The sequence below is a fragment of the Nomia melanderi genome, chromosome 4, assembly GCF_051020985.1.
Source record: "Nomia melanderi isolate GNS246 chromosome 4, iyNomMela1, whole genome shotgun sequence".
NCBI classification, from domain to species: Eukaryota; Metazoa; Arthropoda; class Insecta; order Hymenoptera; family Halictidae; genus Nomia; species Nomia melanderi.
In genome coordinates, this window is record NC_135002.1 from 3,135,527 (window position 1) to 3,156,477 (window position 20,951).

General features: G+C 42.8%; 1 protein-coding gene across 1 annotated transcript in view; it reads left to right on the plus strand.

Annotated features, from left to right (window-relative positions):
* The first annotated feature begins 1,487 nt into the window (after window positions 1-1,487).
* Window positions 1,488-20,951, plus strand: part of Ac3 (adenylate cyclase 3) — a 36,232-nt gene continuing 16,768 nt past the window's right edge. Inside the window, exon 1 of the mRNA XM_031993931.2 lies at window positions 1,488-2,561. Within this exon, the coding sequence (XP_031849791.1) occupies window positions 1,953-2,561 (609 nt within the window). The 5' untranslated portion in view covers window positions 1,488-1,952. The remainder of the gene's footprint in view (window positions 2,562-20,951) is intronic.

A 20,951-nucleotide genomic window follows, 5' to 3' on the forward strand; every position in this document is an offset into this window, starting at 1 on the left:
GCGGAGTTTTTCATTTGTCCCTTTCGGGCGAGTTTCCATCGCGGGATTTTCCGCGAACTGTAAATTCGCAGCCTCCGTCGACGAGGAAGATTCATTTCCTGCCGAAAGTCCCTCGACCGTGGTTCATCCATAGTTATGAGCTCGGCGATGACGAAATCGCCGGTCAGAATTTGCCTTGACCAATCGAATGACTTTCAGCGTCCACCGTTTTTTTCCCATCGACGAGAAGAAGAGTAAATAAGAGAAAGATTGACGGGCGAGCACTGGTGCGAAATTGATCGTCGGATCGACGGACGATCGTCTTTTTTCTACTTTTACTGCCTATCTAATGACTCAATAAACATGTTTTGCCCTCGTGACAAGAATGACTGTCTAGATACACTGTTATCGCCGCACGCGAGCAACATGTAAGAACGAATGCGTAAAACGCGACAATCGAACGGATTCTGGAAACGCCGATCGGAATTGGAATAATGACTAACTGTCTAATAACTTGTCGATAGAACGGTGACACGGTTGATGTTTTCTATGTAGTAATCCTCAAGACGTAGAATCTGGGTCAAGGTGCAGGTTCTTCGTGTAAGTAACGAGGAAATGAATTGAATTTCTCGCGATAATCCTTGGTTTCAACTTTTCTGATATATTTTATCATCGTTGCGTCGACATTTTCGAATTGTAATGAAAAATCGCGTATCTATAATAAAGCGGTACACCTCGGTACGAAGTCTAATATTATTCGTACAGCGCAAAGAGTAGAAAAGTTGACTAGCAAGCGTACGTTCGACCGAAACGCTGAAGCAAAACGGTATGCTCGCTCGGAAAGGTAAACAATGAATTGCTGAAAAAGTCAATCATACTGGAGGTTCCGAAGCGACGAAACCCTCGTCGAAAGCAGCGAGCCGGTCGAGAGGCTCTCGAGCCGAAGGTATAATTAAAAAAAAATCACCGAAACCGCTGCGCCCGATCCATCCGCGACAAACGCCGTGTTCGCGCATCCGCCGCAAACGCGACGCGAACAATCGGCCAATAAACACGGGAAGCGGCCGGGCGGGTGGCAGCGGAAAATAAAATCAGCCCCCCGGAATCCAAGTTCAACGATCCCCTAAACCTGTCTCCTAAAGCGGCGGCGTCCGTCGAGCGGCGGAACGCAACGGGAGCCGACCGATCATCCCCGATCCCCTAAATAAAACGGGGAAAAAGGCTCATGAAATCAGCAGGACGATCAGCGTCGGGGCGATTCGCGGAAGAAAACGAGGAAAAGAAGCAAAGGGTGCAGCTGGGTCGGTAGGTAGGGGCGCGTAGGTAGGGCAGAGAGGCCGGCGAGGAGAAGGGAACGCTGGCAGAAGAGGACAGGGCGAGATAGAGAGCGGCGCAGGTGGAGGGTAGCTCGCACGCCGCTGGATTTCGTGGTGGTGATATCGATCCGGGTGGAGGGTCGTAGCCAGTCGGGGAGGGTTCGCATGGCGCAAGCCTGGACACGGCTAAAAGAGGGCGAGAGGGAGGTGAACGGCGACCGAACGGCCGGAGAGAGAGTGGCTCGGCCCGCTTCCCTCCGAGGAGCGAAGAGAGAGCGCCGGCAGTAGTAACCCGGCCAGTTCCCCGCGCGCGGGTGCAGTCGCATCCGAAAACCCGTGTGTGTGAGAGTGCGTGAGAGTGACAGGCTCGGCGTGTGTGTCCCGCTGATGCTGCTTCTCACGAGGAGCCGTCGGGAGTCGAAGCTAACCGCCGGAGGACTCGTCTCCAGCCGTCCGCCGCGCCGATACCCTAAAACCGAGCCAGAGGAACCGTCGGCGAGGAACCTCTAACCACCGAGTCAGCCGGGGATCGTCTCGAGGGCTGGGCTGGGTCTGCGATAGATCGGGCTGGTTGACGGGCGCGATCCGAGCGAGGCGGCAGCTCGCGGAGGCGATGTCTAGGGGTGACGAGGCTCGAGGTCGCAGGATAGCTTCCCTATGTGCGTAAGATCGGAGGGCGGCGGTGCGGGGACATGCGAGGATTGTGAGGGATACCCTGGCGCCATGTCACGCAGACTAGAGACCTCGAACGAGGATTCGTACCTGAGCGCCGGCAGGCCGTCGAACCTGCTGCGCACGAAATTCAGCAGCGCGAAGCTCGAGTCCTTGTACAGGGAGACCTCGCTGCAGCAGCGACGGGGCGGGCTCGAGTGTTTCCTGATCTCGGCGCTGTTCTACGGCGCGTACACGATCGCCTCGCCGGGGCAGAAGCTGGTCGCCTCGAGCATCACCGTCGTGTTCCTCGGGCTGAACCTGGGCCTGCTCGCCTGGGCCAAGCACAACACCCGCGGCAGGTTCTGGTCCCTGGTCACCCACCTCGCCTGGTGCCTGTTCGTCGAGCAGCTGCTCGCTCAGCTGTTCCTCAAGTCCGCCCAGGTCACGCCTAGGGACGGACTCGGCTGGATGCTGATCCTGCTCTACCTCAGCTCCGCGCTGCCCTTCAACCTCTCCCACTGCGTGCGACTCGCGTTCTGCACCGCGCTCGGCTACATCATCGTGATCGTCAAACTCTCCGATGCGCGGGTCCTGATACCCGTCGACGTGCTGGTACGTTTTGCGCAAGTATTCCATTGTTTCGCCTTTTACCGGGATAGCTATTGATTGCTCGCCACTTGATCGATTTCGATGCTGTCGCCTTGCTGGCCGCCGATTCCGAATGTCCCTTATGCAGGTTTTTAGGGAATCGTTCGGTAGCCTGGGGGTCATCGATTTAACGGGTACGGGGAAGGTTAGGGTTATGTTTGAAATGTTTTTTTTATAGGTGATCATTCTAGATGTTCTATAGAAAAAGGAGCTTTGTTCGATTTTATGGATCATGCGGTAACGTGTGGTTGGGTGTTAATGTGTTGAGCAAGCTCTTTGGATGATCCACTTTGGAGATTCTTGGGTTTCGTGGATCTTCTAGGTGACTGTTCTTAAATAGGCGTCGATGATTTACCAGTGGCTGTTTGATAGTTCTCTTTTCGAATGGTGATTGGCAGTTGGGGACTGGATTCGTGTATTAATAGCGGCAGACTATAGACGACGATCCACCGTGATCAACAATCTTCTCCACTTCGATGAGAGAATTTTTCAAAGAAACCGCCTGGCCTAAGTGATCGTGCAAGCAGATAAGTTGCTTAATCTCGAGGCTTTGTCTCCATAGATGCAACCCTGACGCTTCTCGTCGCGGCACTTCTCTACGCCAGGTTGCATTCGAGTCGAAGTAAAATTGAGACTCTTCGAGATGTAATAGGATTCGCTCGATTGAACCGGAAGGAACATCGAAAATTGAGGATCGAATATCACACCTCGTTCCGGGTCAGATGAGGATCAGCAGGGTTTAGGTTCGTGAATACGATGGTCAGGGGATGATGACTGCCTGGAGATGATTCAGTGAGGGAAATCGGTAATATAAAGACATAATTTCCCAGTTCACCGGTAATTAATTAATATTGAGGGGAAACGATGAACTAAAATAAAAGACTCGAGAATTTCGGATCTTATTGATTTTCAAATCATAGAGTTGGTATTTTTTATACAGAATCCTGATATTTCTGATAGTTGAAAATTTTAGTCTGATAGTCTGAATTACTTGAAAATTCATGCAAGACGATCAATGTCGAATGATGTTTAACACTAGGTTTACGGAACGCGTCAAATCGACGCATATTGGATTCTAGAAATATTATTTTGTAAATGTTTACGTCGATTTTGATTGATGCGATCACACTGACATGCACCTCAATTACCTACTATCAAATCTCCGGTTTCCACGATCCAAATAAACGAGCATCGATTCTTTTAGGAATAATAGAATCAAGTGTACAATAAATGCCAGTAAACCTAGTGTTAATAACGTGACCAAGGATAGTAACGCCGAATAGTTAACAATTGTTCCTTTTCTTCGCTACGAAAGAATAACTCTACATCATAAAACAGTAATGATTTTCACGGTGTTGAAATTTCAAGAAAATTGTGTACTTCCCGGCTGAAGCGAACTATTATCCGCCATTGGAATTACATCGGTCCGGAGACCTCAGGAATCCGACTCCACTCGATTGATCGATTAGCCGTTGAATCGGCGTCTCCGTTACCTCCATTGTCGTGCTTTTTAATTCATTTACACCTCCGAGCGGCCTTTATCGCGACAATTACTCCGCAAACAATTCAGATACCGGCGAACAATCGGTACGAGGGTTTCGACGGGAATTTCGAAAAGGACAAGATCGAAAGGGCCGCGGAGGAGAGTAACGCGAACGAAGTGTTATCAACTCGGCCGGGGATAATAAAAAGCGGTCGGCTGTTTCTCGTTTTAATTGCACGGGAACGAACTTTAAATTGCAACTAACCGGCCGACCTTTCGTCGGATAATCATGGTGTGGGACGCGGGATTAACGTTACAGGTTAATTGAAATGTTAAACGGCTTTGAGTTTCGCGGGGACGAATTGTTAATTACCGTTCGGCGCTGCAGCGGAACGCGGACGGATCTGTCGCCCGAATAAAGGCTCTCGTTCGCTTACTAATCGCTGCTAATGAAACTTTGTACAATAAATTTAGTCAGTTCTGCCCGGTAACCGATGATAAAGCAAAAACGAAAGGGATTAACGAACATCCTGAAGCATAAAAGTAAAGATGATAGTAATAAATTACTGCTCCTGCGAAACGTAAATGGATCTGTTACCTGAATAAAGGCTTCCACTCGCTCGCTAATTACTAATGAAACTGTAGAATAAATTTAGTAACGTTTACCCAATAACCGGTGATAAGGTAAAAACGAAAGGGAATAATCAATGAAATAAAAATAAAGATAGAAATAAATTAGTGTTCCATTACCTGAATAAAGGATTCCGTTCGCTAATTGCCAATGAAACTAAAATAAATTTAACTTCCACCCGGTAATAATGAAACAAGACCAGAAGGGAATGCTCGGAAGATAAAGATAATAAAAGATTAAATACAAAAGAAATAAATTAATTTAATAAGAGGTACACCGAATGAGATACTGTCGCGAAACGAGCAACGATTTAATCAAATTCAATCGAACGGAGTGAAATACTTCTGTAACCTAATAAGTAATCGATAGCAATTCCTCGTCGATCGTGTTCGCCGCGGATTGAACAATGAAAGTTAATATTCCCCGGCAAGCATCCGGTCACGAACGAGCAGAAACGGGCTCGCGTATGTTTCTGACATCGCTGCGTGTTCCCGAAGATAGGCGTATCGAATGTCGCCAGCCTAGATACTCACTTTTTCAACGGCGGCGCCCGGTTCGCTGTTTCGCTCGAACTTAATACCGAGAGCAATCGCGGCGCGGTCGCAGCGGCTCGAAATCAGAGGCGAAGCCGGTGATTGCCAGCCGACTCGTGGAAACAAACTGTCGTCACCGTGGAACCGTAATTCGCAGTCGGTCGGTGCTCGACTCGACTCGCGTGTTTCGATCGATCGATACCGAAGGATACGCGGCCGTGTCGTTCTCCTGAATGCGAGGGTGAAATGCTCGATGTATAGCTGGAATTAACCAGTTAACCGTGGAATTTCGTTGGGAGAACCTCCGGCTCTGCGCGCGATGAAATTGAAAAATGGAGCGTGTACTCGTCGAACGCAGGACGAACCGTAGAGTATATTTTAATGAGAGATCGAAGCGAAACAAAGGAGAATTACATGTTTATGTGAAGAAATCAACAATTTTCCCTTGACCGTTTTACCTGTCCTTCACTGCATAATTCAGCTTCGTCCGTCGAAGGTTTCAAATATTTGAAAAAGTTTTTAACCAGTTAACCGTGGAATTTCGTTGGGAGAACCTCCAGTTCTGCGCGCGATGAAATTGAAAAATGGAGCGTGTACTCGTCGAACGCAGGACGAACGCGCGTAGAGTATATTTTAATGAGAGATCGAAGCGAAACAAAGAAGAATTACTTCATGTGAAGAAATAAAGAATTCATCGCTGAAAGAATTAGTATTAATATTAGTATTAGTAAGAATTAGTTAAGCTTTAGTACTAGTAAGAATTAGTCAAGATTTAGGATGACGTGTATACTCGTCAACCAAAGTTAACTGATTAACACTTTGCGGATGAAAATTCTTTGAAATGTGTAAAGTCTTCAACAGATGAAGCTGAATAATATATCAATTTCTTAGATAATAACAATAACAGGAACTACATGCTAATCTCTTGCTATCCGAGTAATTAAATCATTTGCCTGCGACTTAGGTTTCCAAATATGAACGTTTCATCTCGAAATGTCGACATTCGTCCGCAAAGGGTTAAAGGTCGCTTTGGACCCTTAGTAAGGCTAAATGCGGGACACTTAACCCTTTGCCGACGGATATCGATGTTTTCCGAGATCGAACATTCATGATTGTAATACTGAGCTGCAGACAAATGACTTAACTGAAGAGGGATTAATTAAGTAATTCGAAGACTAGGAATAATTCTGTGATATTAAACTTATAGGCGACAACGAGAAGAAATTATAATTATATTCCTTGATTAATATTTCGTAAGGTATAGGCTTGAAGAAGCTGCCCTTTCTATCATCCTCTACGGTCGATTTGACTGTTATTTGTTTCTTTTTTCATTTATGTCGGGCACTTAAAGCGCCACATTTTCGCTTAAAAGCGTCATAAAGCTTTCCAAACACTTTCCCTCGCCCCGAACACCGTCTGATGAACAATCTTTCCAGAGGCGCGCGTGAAATATAACGATCGCGGAATTTGCACGAGCCGTTCGACGTGCAACAAGTTAACGCGTGGCCTGATTAACTTCTTGGTCACGTAATTACTCAGTCAAACTGCGGGAAATCATTTTCATGATCGCGTGGCGTTCTCCGCGGGATTTTCGTAGGAGCGAGACGAATGCTGCGCATTAAATTTCCAACGTCTCTTGAATCTTTCCAAATATGCGTAAGTCATTTGGCTCAGTTTCGAGCAAATGAATGTAAAAATAATTGTAAAGTGTGAGAACATAAAAAGGAAGTAGAAAATAGAAGCAATACAGGAAAACAGAGCACAGAAAGTGCATAAACCTAGGAAACTAAGAAATGGAAAACTTAAAATGCAAAAATGCAGAAGTGCAGAGAAAGTAACAATCAACCAAATAAAAGAAAACAGAACAAACTTCCATATGAATGAAGTTTACAGAACACGCTAGAATTACAAGGAATGCGTAATAACAATAAATCAAAGAGAAGGAAACAAAGAATAAACCTCCATTCGAAAGAAATTCACAAAAATTAGTCAATTTAAATTCGAATGGGATTCACAAAAATGAGTAAATTTAAATTCCCGTGACATTCGCAAAGTCATCGCCGTCCTCTCGCGGGCACAATGATTGATACTACCCAGGGAAGCCTCTAAATACCAGTTTTTATAATCCATTCGCGCGCGCATTTAAATAATTTACAAATTATCCCGAACCGTCGTTGCAATGACGATCGCTTATCAGGCGAGCAAAAAGCACTCCGAGCCAGAGGATTGATGATCGCGTCGGTAGATTATCCGGCCGCCATTTTGTTCCCGGAAGCGCTATTAATTCGCCCGCGTGGTGGGGGATTTTTCAACCCCTCCGGAGGTTGGATTAAAACACCGTTGAAATATGTGCCGCGAGTTAATTCATTCAGATGAACGGGAACAGAGAAGGATACAGACGTTCGCGGTCGACGGGTTTTAAACTCGTTCCGCGACGCCGTGCCAACAATCCTGGCCGGACCGATCAATTAACTGGGTCGACGTTTAATTGCTCGTGCCATTCACGCCGCCCGCCCCCGCCCTTTATTAAAGTTGCATCGGGGGGGTTCGGTACACTTCGACGTGGACGAGACTCGCCACGGGGACAGATAACGGTGGACCGTTTTCGTTAAAAAATACCGAGCACAATGGTTCGTTTGGGCAAAGTAATCGGATACGTGGGACGGTTGATTAAGCGCTTTGTGTTGGGTCCATTATTTTCCTTGGGAATAGTGTTTGTTTCTAGTTAAACTGGAGTGGTACTGTTCGTGTTAATTGTGTAATGTTATTAATTTGTTGATTAGTGAATAACCAATGATTATTATTGATTGTTAAATTGTTGGATTTTGTATCAACTAGAGTGTAGTTTTCTATTATTTTCCTTGGGAATAGTGGGGTTTGTTTCTAGTCAAACTGGAGTGGTATTGTTCGTGTTAATATTGTAATATTATTAACTTGTTGATTAATGAATAATCAATGATTAATTATTGATTATTAAATTGTTGGATTTTGTATCAACTAGAGTGTAGTTTTCTATTAATTTCCTTGGGAATGCTGGTGTTTGTTTCTAGTCAAACTGTAGTGGTATTGTTTGTGTTAATATTGTAATATTATTAACTTGTTGATTAATGAATAATCAATGATTAATTATTGATTATTAAATTGTTGGATTTTCTACCAAGTAGCGTGTAGTCGAACTTAGATCTATCAACTAATTCTTATAGTTTAGATCTTCACTTTGGAAGTGTAAATATCTCATTTTGTAATTTGTACAGTTGAACCTAGAACAATCAGTTAACTTCTGATATTGCGATGTTTCTATTGGGAAGAAAATTGGATAATTTCAAAATGTTGATTTTAGAAACGCTTGCAACGGCAACGTTGAACATTAGAACTACGGTAAAATATATCTAAACTCCATATATACGAAATTCAAGAAAACCAACGATTATCAATCTTTTCGTTTGACAATGGAAGAAACGATTCTTCTTGAAATTCATCGGAATAAGAAACCGTCTAATAACTTTCCCATTACATTCGTTTCCCGAGTCCCGGAATCTCCGTAGCTTCCTACCGTTCCCGGCGTATCTGCGATGCTAATGGCCGCGACAGATTGTTCATTACCGGCCCCCATCAGAAGTCGATTAACGGACGTCCCGTCGTCCGAAAATCAACGAACGGTTTCTTCAACGGTCGCGATCACAAACTTTCCCGCTTAATCACCAACTTTTCTCGCTGGTTTAATTACCGGCCGGACGGACGGACCGAAACGCCGCCTATATTGGTACAAGCCGCTAATTAACGTAGCGTCCAGGCTGATTAAAAAAGGAAGCCGTCGTGGAACCGTCTCGTTAGGGACGACTGCGTCTAGTCAGCTGACGGCGATGCGACGAAGATAAACAGAGGTCTGTTTTTCTTGGTAGCTCGAAGATGATTTAATTACGTTTCAAAGGAAAAAGTAATTTACCTATTACAGGAAGGTATATTTATAAAATAATTTATTTATTCGCTTCAGTTTCGAAACAAAAAGTTTTAATGGATTTGAAGTTGATGGCTCGAAGTGTAATTGCCAGTTCGCTTTACCAGTTGTTTATTTTGGATCTAATTAGATCTGCTAATGAGATTTTTTATTGACAATAGAAATGTAGTATCGAGAATATTTATTGTAGGATGAATGGTTTGTTGCGCGTGCGTAAGGGCGACCAGGTCGTATTGCGACGGACCGGCGCCGGGATGTTTGGGAAATAGTGTGACTGCGTTTAGACAATTTCGAGTGGCTGAAAGAATGCGAGGAAGAGTGTCTGGAACTGAGCGACTGAACCGTGAGAAAAGCGTGTACGTGACTGCGTGAATTTGGACTATGGACGAAAGATGCGAGCGAGAAGGGTGCAAGGGTGAGAAAGACAGAGCGAACGGGGGTGTGTGTTAAAAGCGAGTGGTGAGCGACAGCGGAGAAGAACATTTTGGGTGCGTGATAGAGAGTCGTGTGTTGTATTTTTACGTGTTGTCCGTATTGTTTTCTTTATCTTATTAAATATATATTGTTTTCCTAATTCTCTTTTTACTGAAGATCCACATTTTCAATATCATCTAATAGTAAACCACTATAGAAATATTTCATGAGATTGAGATTATTGAGACGAGACTTGAAACTCTGAATTCTAATTACCAATATGGATAATAAGAATAAAGAGCTGTTTCTCCTTGAACAATATAAAATACAATGATCGAAAGATTGAGAAGATTAACCCTTGCAGCAGTTATAATATCAAATATTTTAATGAATCTTAAAGAAACTACCCTAAAATTGTTAGATTTTCCATACATCCAAATTTTGTGCTAAGGAAAATAAAAGATCGAAGAAATGTTGCATTTCTAATTTTCGCTAGGAGTACTATAAAAATTAGTTGCAGTTGCTGATAGATTACAAAACAACCTGGAGTGCTAAGGGTTAATATCTGTCACCCTTTGTTTCTTAAATAAGAATACCCTCCATAAAGATCAGTAAAATCGGATATTAATTTCGAATTGAAATGGACTTAGAATTTATATATTAGAATCGTTATTCTCAAGAAATAAAATTATAGTGAACTGAAATGATAATAATACTGCTTTCTGGTGAATAATTGAATAAAAAAGACAGCTACGATCAAATTAAAGTTAGTGCTTTGATTTCTGAGCTTATTATACAATATATTAACAGCTATAAAAATAACAGCTTTCTGATCTGGAAAACACGAGGAAACGAGTGAATCCTTGAAAAACTAAAAAGAATATTAATTCCATTAGAATCGACGAAACTCAGAAAATATCGAAAAATCGGGTTAACCGCACTAGCTTCTGCGCGACTCGATTATCGGTTTTGAGGTCGGATATCTTTTTATGTTCGTTGTGTTCCTTTCTTCCGCGTCGATAGAGGCCGACTCCCCCGTCTGGCCAGATACAAGCACAATCTACTGATCAGTCAATAGTAACTTAATGTCTCGTGTAATCGTCTGACATGAAAAGATTCTGCCCTACTTCCCTTACAAAAAAGTAATCACCAGACAATGCTCCTAATAAATCCGATAATTACTTCCCTAAATCAATACCATCAACTCCATGTTCCTCAAATTTCACCACTCCCACAAACAAACCTCCATCCGAAATAATTTCTAATCAACGAATCCACTAAACAGAATTCGCAAATACTTCAAGCGAATATCCTCAACGGAAACGATAACGATCAGATTCTCGCGTTCTAAAATTCCGCGTTCCCGTTCGTCCGTTCGACTTTCTATCAATTCCCATATCGCCCGAATAATCGCAATTCTTCTCTTCCCCTCCGTTCCCAGTTCCGCCGAGGGAAACCGATCAGCCGAACGATTCACTTCCATTTTATAATCAGCGATTCTACCGGTCGCTTTAAAGTCCTGCCGAGTTCACCGTTAAACAACTCCGCCCTCGCGATTCCGAATGGCTCGTCGGGATTAATCCCGACGCGAGCGAGCGAATCTATATCCAATCGGACCGCTCCGCGCGGCACGTTAATCAAACGGAGCGGGTCAATCTCGTCGAAAGTAGAGTCATATTTAATTCAATAATTCTCGTGCAACTCGCCGCGCGCGCCGGCCGCTCGTCGATAAACCTATCGAACAGTAGAATTCTACGGTACCCTCTCTTACGTGGCGTTCAACGGCCCGCCGCGGAACGAGCGCGGCCGTTACACACGCGCGACACGTACCGCGGAGATTATTGGGCCAGCCGGAAACGCGTCGAATTGGAATATCCCGGCTCGCCGCGGGGATCCCGCCGACAACCGGTCACGTCCGCGCGTTTTAGTCCAGTTTTACCGCCATTCGGAATCCTTTCTCAGGCGAAAACTCGGTCTCCGCGCACCGTATTGCGTTCTACGGAATTGGCTGTTGGGTTAACCTTTCCAAGGACGAAGCTTATTCGGGTCGGACGGAGATGGTTTTAGCTTCGTTTCTAACGCGTCGAGTGTCGCACGATTTTGACGAGGAAAATGTATAAAATGAAAGTAATCCAATATCGAATTATGTAACTGAAATGCGTTATTATTGTTGGAGGTTTATCTTGTTGAATGCCACTGCGTTAGGTAGTATTACTAGTCATACAGAAAAGTTTCTAAATAATCATCGTTTAATTGAAGAAATTGTAGTAATTCGATTTGGTTGACCGGTGACCCCCGTGGCATTCAACGTGTTAACCACTTGCGCTGGAAAGACGCACGTCGTGACGTTTTTGTTCCAAATTTGCCGACGACGTATTGTACACGTCGATAGAATTATTGGATTATATATTCCAGTTTGTTTTAAAATCTACTTTGTACAAAATTACTGATACACGAAATTAGTGTATATATGTGTATATAATAGATGAAGACAAAATTCTTCGTGCGAGGTCCTGCCGAGTTTCTGAATTCGTTGCCAATACAAGTGGTTAACAAGAGACGGTTCCAGAGAGGAACCAATGGACGTATTTTCTGTTTCATGGAGTATGGAAAAATTCTGTTTTGAAGATAGGACTGTCTGGAATTGTTAGATTGATATTTTTGTTATTTCCAGTACTGTTATTAGTGGCGTTACTATTAGTATTACTTATAATATAGTTGTCACTTTTGTTATTGTTGTTATTATAAAACTAAAGTATCGACTGAGTTGCAATTAACATTATTGAAATCGAAAGGTGAACGATACAAAGAGAAACGAAGAGAAATGAGAAAAACGCGCGAGAGACGAAATGCTCCGAAGTTCTCGATTAAAACCGTTCGCCCCCGCGATTTTTTGTAATCAACTATTTCCCATTTGCGGCTGATCAAGTTCCATTTTGCAGAAAGGATTGTCTGGAACTGTTATATTGCTACTTTTATTTCTAGTATCGTTATTAGTGGCATTACTTATAATATTGTTGCTACTATAATTATGTTATTATTATGACTGTGCTGTAATTAACATTACTGAAATCGAAAGCTGAACGACACGAAGAGAAACGAAGAGAAACGAGAGAAACGCGCGAGAGACGAAATGCTCCGAAGTTCTCGATTAAAACCGTTCGCCTCCGCGATTTTTTGTAATCAACTATTTCCCATTTGCGGCTGATCTCTTGACCTTTAACCCCGCGAGGATCGGTACATTAATCTAGGTCAGCGGAAGGGGCGGCCAATAAGACAGCGCGATGGAACGAAAAACATTCTCGGGGATGCATAATAAAGTCGGCACGCTCGCGAGCGTCGAAAATGGCGGACGAGAGTCCGCGGAACGGAACCGTCGGATAATTCCATTTATTTCCCGGGACAATGGAAATCTCCGATGAAAACGTGTGCTCGAGGAAAGCCGCGCGCGCTCGGAAGTCGCGGCGGAGGAAAGGGGGGACGGGAGGGGACGGGAAGGTTCCGCGACAGAAAAGTTGAAACGCAACGAGACGATGGAATATTTAATCGAGGGTCGGCACGGAAATAGAATCGCGGTGGGAACGAGTTCAAAGATGGTAATAGATTTACGGGCGAGGGGTGGGCGGGAGGGGAAGCCAGCTGAAAACTGACTTCGCCGGAATAATTGGATGCCGCGGTTCCTCCTCGCTCTGAGAAATAATTATAAATCCGCAATCCCGGCGCGCAACAAGCGGACGACGCGGTTCTCACGGCAATTCCGCGAGAGGAGGATGTCACGACGGTTTCACCGGGGCTCTCCGTTAACCACTTAAGCGCCGACTTATCTTGCGCTAACGAACGACCGTCGAAAATCAACTGCTACCTTCTTGTAATTAATCTTCTCGGAGAATATGTTTGGGACAGTTTTATTTTGGACGAAGGATCTTTTGGAGTTGGAATCTGTGGTATTTGAATACTAGGTTGACGATCGGAAGATACCGGTATAATTAGCTCTTTGCACTCGAAAATTTTTCACTAGAAATATTCAATATTCTCCGATGACAGACGATGTCCTTTGGAACTAATTAATGAGAAAACATATACGAATTAAGGAGGAAAGTTATTTTATTTCAATATTCCATGTATTGATGTGTCATACGAAGCTTGATATTGTATATAAGTCTTTATAATTTTGCAAATCAAATCGTGTGATTGAGAGTCACCTCTCGAGTGCAAAGGGTTTTCAAGTTGGGATAAACGGACTTTTAGAGAAAAGTTGAAGCTCGTTGGAATGATAATTGGAAGACATCAATGGTAGAATAATGTCACTAGTATGACTTGGAGTGAAGGAGGTGATACAATAATGCAGCTAGAAAATCGCGCGGATGCAAGATGCAGTTTTCCGCTCGAGGCCTCGGTGAAAGTTTCGATTGTGACAGTCCACTTCCTCGGAGAGGGGGAAGGAAACAAAGAAATAATGAACGTGTTTCGCGCGTTTAGTCGCTCATTTACGAAATTAACCCTTAGCACACCAGATTGTTTTGTAATCTATCAGCAACTGCAACTAATTTTTATAGTATTCTTATACCGCCTTAAGAAACCAACGTCTGCACGAAGATAAGTGGACACGTCATTGCTTGACTCTGACTAATGAATAATTACAGAGGACGCTTCGGTTAGAGTGTTTTTCCTTTGATCAATGAGGCAAACACGTGTTTTCCAAGCGAAGCTGCAATACTTTGGTCTCCCGAATAACCTCAGAGGTCTCTCGAAGACTTCGGAGGATGTTTAAGGTTTCTCGCAGACGACTGTGAACGTTGCTTAAGAAGATATAGACATCCTCCAAGAAGTTTAGCAATTTCTAGGATCTCCTAAAGGTTCTTCAAGGGCTTTCGGAATTCTTTAGAGGATTCACCAGGACTCGGAGGTCCCGCAGGATCTGAAACGAAGCTTCCAGAGGGTTTGGATCTCTCTTAGAAGATTCTACAGATTTATCGAGAAGATTCTGGACCTTTTATGACTTCCCGGAGGTTCCTCAAGAATGTTTGGACTCCCTAGAGGATCCAGTCCTCTGCATGTCCTATTCTACGATAAAACTTCGACAAATCTTGCGATAGAGATCAAGAGATCAAGGATCTCTGGATCCCCCGCGAGCTCTGCAAGGACTTCTCAAGCTTCTAGGAGCCTGACGAACACTTTAACACTTTAATTGTTAATTCAAAATATTTTAATGTATCAAACTATCAATTCTTCCGAATTTAATTTCGTAGATAATTGACTCTGCCAATTCTAATTGCCAAAATTTCCTGATGTGTTTTATCTAAATTTCCAATATCTTAACACTAGGTTCGCGGAACGCGTCAAATTGACGCATATTGGATTTTAGAAATATTATTTTGTAAATGTTTACGCCGACTTTGATTGATGCGATCACACTGATATGTACCCCAATTACCTATCAATCTCCAGTTTCCACAATCTAAATAAACGAGCATCAATTCTTTTAGGAATAATGGAATGAAGACAATAAATGCCCGTGAACCTAGTGTTGATCTCTAATAAACAACTAATTAAACGACAACACAAAAATGCGTGAATCAACGAATAAACCTATTCCAATATTCTACATCTAATTACGTTATATACACTACACAAGTGTTTTCAAGTGATCATCGTATAATTGAGTGAACCACAGTAATTCGATTCGATCAGGGCGACCCCCGTAATGTTCAACGTGTTAAACACAATCAACGGCATAAAGAACCGCGAAACGAGGTGCGCTTTGAGCGAGGCTCCCCGGCTGCCGCGGAAACGCTGGCCGAAATTCCGGCACGGTAACGAGATTGCCCGGCGGAAACCAATTTTCCTAGGCGAGGCTGGATCGCGAAAGCGAAAGTTCGAGGCACGAGTCGCGTGGCTCTATCGTTAGTGACACTCGAGTAGAGTTCGGTCAATGGTAGTTTAAAATAGAGAGAGAGGCGAAGAGCGAGGAAGAGAGCTGTGCAACGGCGCGACGTGTGCCGCCTTTCCATGCGCGACACCCGATCGGTTTTCAATGACAGGTACGTTTCTTTGTAACTCATTCACTCCGGCGGAGACGTTCCGGTAACAATCGACGCTCAATGGGACGCTACTCGGCGTTAAGGGCCCGCTGATCCCTTTGGCATTGGACGCAGGATTTAAGAAGCTTTGCGACTCGACGGTGTCGAGAAAGGGCGGGGGAGGGCTCGAATGTCAACCGTGCGAGCTATTAGCTGTGTTCGTTGGGAATTGGGTGTAAGCTGGAGTGGGGTGAGTGCACTCCAGTTTTTAGTTTGATTTTCAATCCGTATAATTTGTTTTATAATACGTTAACATTTATTGAAATCAACGTTGACCCAGTTTTTAGTAAGTTTGACTTTCAACCCATGTAATTTGTTTTATAATACATTAATGTTTGTCGAAATCAACTAACACTTGAGTTAATACGGTTTAATTGACATTGATAAAAATACCAATTTCACTTGTATATTTTAACCCCTTGCACTCCAGAGGCGCCTAATATTTTGTACTAAGAAGGAAAATCGAAGAAATGTTATGGCATTTCTCATTTTCGCTAGGAATACTATAAAAATTAGTTACAGTTGCTGATTACAAAACAACCTGGAGTGCTAAGGGTTAAGGTGTTTAATTTTTGATAGTATTGTTATTAGATTTGTTATTGTTGTTACTGAATTTGGAATTCCTGTGAGTACTGCTACTGGATTTGTAATTTTTATTGCTATTCTTGTCAGATTCGTTATTCTCGTCACTACTATCATTGAATCTGTAATTCCTGTTACTGTTGCTGTTTGTACTTATTGCAATAGTTATTAAATTTGCAATGCTTGTTACTATTGTCATTAGATACACTGTTATCAAACTATATTAGATTCAATAAGAATACGATTTACCAGCTGATACACATTTTTCCTGTTAACCTCTTGCGCTGGAAAGACGTGCCACGCGCGAGACGTTTTTGTTCCCAAATCGTCAACGATACGTTTCACACATTGATAATCTCGTTGCATCACGCATATTACATTGTTTCGAAATGTACCACTCTATATAAAATGATTAATAAACAAAATTAGCATACATACTCGCGTGAAATAGGTAAAAACAAAATTCCCACAAGACTTTGCTAAATCTCTGAATTAATTCCTGGTGCAAGTGGTTAAGTCCACCGAACAACGTTGAACACAGAAGCGATTATCAATACAAACATACTCTATCCGAAAATCAGGATATTAATTCCCTAAAGAACGAAGGAAACTACGTATCGACACAGCCGGCGCTGTCGACAGAATCACCGACAGCCCTTCATGCTATCGCCGACAGATATTTCACGCGGAGACCGCGGGCGAAATCGAATTAACTGCAACAGAGGGTCATTAAATCCGGCGAACAAGGTAATTCGGTAAACGTCCGGCCGAACGGACGTTTAATTTGCTCGGTTCCGTCGACGACGCGCCCGTCAATAATAGAAATCGAACGGCAACGGGCTGAAAAACGTCCCGGCCGTCGCGTCCGATCGCCGAAAAAAGAGGAGGACGAAGTTCAATCGCGATTTCGCGGTACTGTTTGTCACGCGGTGGACAAACGGCCCCGACAAAAGCGCTCGTCGCTGAATGGCGGACCGTCGGACGCGCGGACACCAGACGGTTCGCCGTTGGAAACATGGAAAATGAGAAACAACGAGAAGGCCGCGCGACGACGCGAGACGTCGTTGTTTCGCGGCTGACGCCACGTTCGACGATTCCGTTTCATCTAATCCTTTCTCTCCTCTTTCGAACGTGAATTTATTGTTAAGAATACATACGATTAAGCAATAACCCTCATCGTTTGCATTTCTATAGTCAAGGAACACTTAGTTTTTACAACGATACAGAAAAAGGCTCGGACACGTTAAATAAAACCCTAACCATTCGACACACCATAAGAAACAAATTAAGACATTTTCAATACACAAAGGACGGCTTAGCTTCGCGACACCCTAACGGTACTCCTCACTCCTACTGACGATCCTGACTTGACCTGTCCGACTTACCCTGCAAAGCGTGACCACAAGACAGCAGATTCAACCCCCAACAACTTCATTGGACGAAAATATTTCGAAAATATTAGTGTTAATGAACAATATGAGTGTACTTCGAGTAACTCCGTTTCGGTGACATTCGATGAAACGTTAAAAAGATGTCAAGTGAAATATCTCGGAATGTTCTGTTTCTTGAAAGTATTCTAATGCTTCTGTTATCAGTTATTAGCCTTTGACACATTCATCGCTGAATCACTCACCAAACTATTTACGATCCAAGCACTTCTAAAGGAACAAACTGAATAATCATGGAGAAATGATAGTATTCTGTTGCGAGTACACTTGTCATGCATAGAAAATGTCATTTGCTATTCAAATTGCAATTTCAGTGAAAACTAAAATATATTTCTCAAGATATTCGAAATACAATATTTGAAGACCAAGGCGAAACAACTCGTCACGCGGAAATAGTTACCATTTGCTATTCGAATGGCAATTCCATTAACACTAGAACTACCGTACCGTAAAATGACTGGTTTTGAACTTTTTGTTTCGTAATTATTATCTTAAAAGCATTCAATAATTGAAATGATCTTGAAAATAAATAATTTCATTTGAATACTATGAATCTAAAAAAACTGACAATAATCTATTGTTACAATTTTTATACGGATTACATATTGATCGTATTAAATGCTCGGTACTTCTAGTGTCAAAAACTAAAATATATTTTTCATTCAAGACGAAATAAACCGAACGAATAACAACGTATAAACAATTATTCCGAAGAACCTGTATACAGTGAACATTTAAATGCACAATTCAGGTACACACTTTTCACAGAGGTCACCACGGCAAACCGGCTGCCGTCTAATGCGGCAAAAGTGCCCTCGGCATATCCGGTCGTATCTCAGCGAAAGCCCTATCTCAGTGGAGCCAATCGTTCGACGAATAAATTCGAGGCATCGAGACGGAAACGAGACGTGCTAAAAACTTCGTGAACAGCGGGGAGAACGCGGAGAATTTGTTGGAATCGAACTGAACCGAAACGAACGGCCGGCCGAGACCCGAACGACGGGAACGCCGCGCGTTCTAGAACAAAAGTAGCTTATCGATCCCGGCTTTCTCGGAAATTTAACGATGGTTTTGTCATATCTCGGTGCCGTGCGCGGCGGCGGCGCACAGTGCGGCCGCCTGTGGACGAATCGAAAATTCAACGATTTGAAAACTGAAAATTGGATACAGAATGATTTTCATTTGAAAAATAACTATTTTCTGCGAATAAACTCAGTTTTACAATTTATATAGCGTTGCAATAGAAAAGAAAATATCCATTATCATTGAAGAAACTTCATAATATCCCTGTAATGTTAACAAAAATATAACCACCATATGTTTAGCTATATACTGTACAACTTTTGTCAAAAAGTTCAATAACTGAATAAAAAATTCAATAACTTAAAAAATATGAGTGATACAAAGAAATGTTTCAGTTATTGAATTTTGTCCAGAAAACGCCTGTAGAGGTAAGCCTAAAATTCGAAAAATTGAATAACGAAGGTTAGAGGTTACTAATGTGTTGCTAAGCAGTCCTTGCTATACAGAATGATTTTCATTTGAAAAATAGCAATTATCTGCGAATAAACTCAGTTTCTCTATTTATATAGCGTTGGAATCGAGAAGCAAAATTATCATGTGTTTAGCTGTATACTTCACAGCTTTAGTCGGAAACATTTGTTCATATCACTCACACTTTCGCCCAGAAAAGGCCGTTTGGCCGGAAACTGAACGCACGACCCGTGCGGAATCGACAGAGGAAAGAAGCGTTAATTTCGCGGCCGCGGATCCCGCCCGCCACCAAATCGCTGGGGATTTTCTGGGTCAAGGGAGCGAATAAGCGGCTGGGAGACACGCGACCCGGGCATAATGCTTTTTCACGCGAATCTCGTTTACTTTTCACAATATCAGAGCTTTTGTTCTCCTTTTGGGTAGCTGGTTTGCCGCAGCTAGAAGGGATTTGCGGGTGAAACTCGGTTTTCGCTCCATTTAGAGAAGACTGTGTTGAATCCAGGGAATTTCGAGTACAAGAATTCCAGTGTGATTGATGTATGTTTGAAGTTAGAAATTGAAGTTTGAGAATAATGAGATGAGAAACGTCAATACTCATGTAGAGCGAACGCATTCGTGAAATGGAGGCAGAAATATTGTTTCAGCGAATTACGAGAGAACACTTAACAATTCTGCGATAATGAAAGGACAATACTAAAATTCTAGAATATCCTACACATTGTAAGTTTTACTAATGTATAAGTTAACATTGCAATATCTATTCTACGAAATTCAAATATTCTGCGGTAATAATAATACGATAATACGGAGAAAGTAGAGATACATGTTTCTGGAGCTACCTGAACTGTTCTACAGCTGCTTGCGCCGCTTCGCCAGACGAGAATCCGGACAGACAAGCATAAACGTGCGCGGAATGATTGTCTGCGAGTAACAGGGCGTGGAACCGATGTTATTTTCTTCTGGATTCAATTCAGGGATGTCACTTTCGTCTCTCCCGCGAAGAAACATGTCGCGTTGCCCGCGCTCGCCTCGGAAACCGTGCCGCTTTATTGAACGCATTCGGCGCAGGTTTCTTAGCTTTCCAATAGAAAGAAATTTCTTTTATTCATGAACCGTCTGATTTGCATCGGGTCGCGTGCACGTGGGTTATTAACGTGCGCGGTATCTTCTTATGATTCATACGCGAACGCGATTACACGGCGCCCGGGAAGTCATCGATACGTTTTTTCCCGGTGCCGTTACGACGATTCTGTTCTACAATTATTTCCGACGTGCATCGTCGAACGAGGAACACTTGAACCGTATAAATCGGAAGATGCGAACGGATTTCCTGTGGAAACGGATGGAAGAGGTAGATGAAAATATTCTGGGCCAAAGGAAGATGATGTCCTCAATTTTCGAAGGACAGCATTAAACATAAATCGGCGAAAATTAGGATCAACCTTCTCTGTGCTGTTAATTAAGAAACATATGAATTATATTGTTAATTATTATAATTAACTTTAATTATTAAAATTAAATATAATACATTATATTAAAAATTGTAATTATATTATATGAATTATTCATGATATTAGCACATCGCGTACCGGCTAATTTTCAGAAAATTGAATTGCGCGGATGGCGATTTTCAGTGAGTTTAATTATACCACTATCCACAGAAAAACTCAAGTATTGTTGTGTAATATATTTTAAACGCATCATCCGTTCAACACAACTTTAATCCTTTGT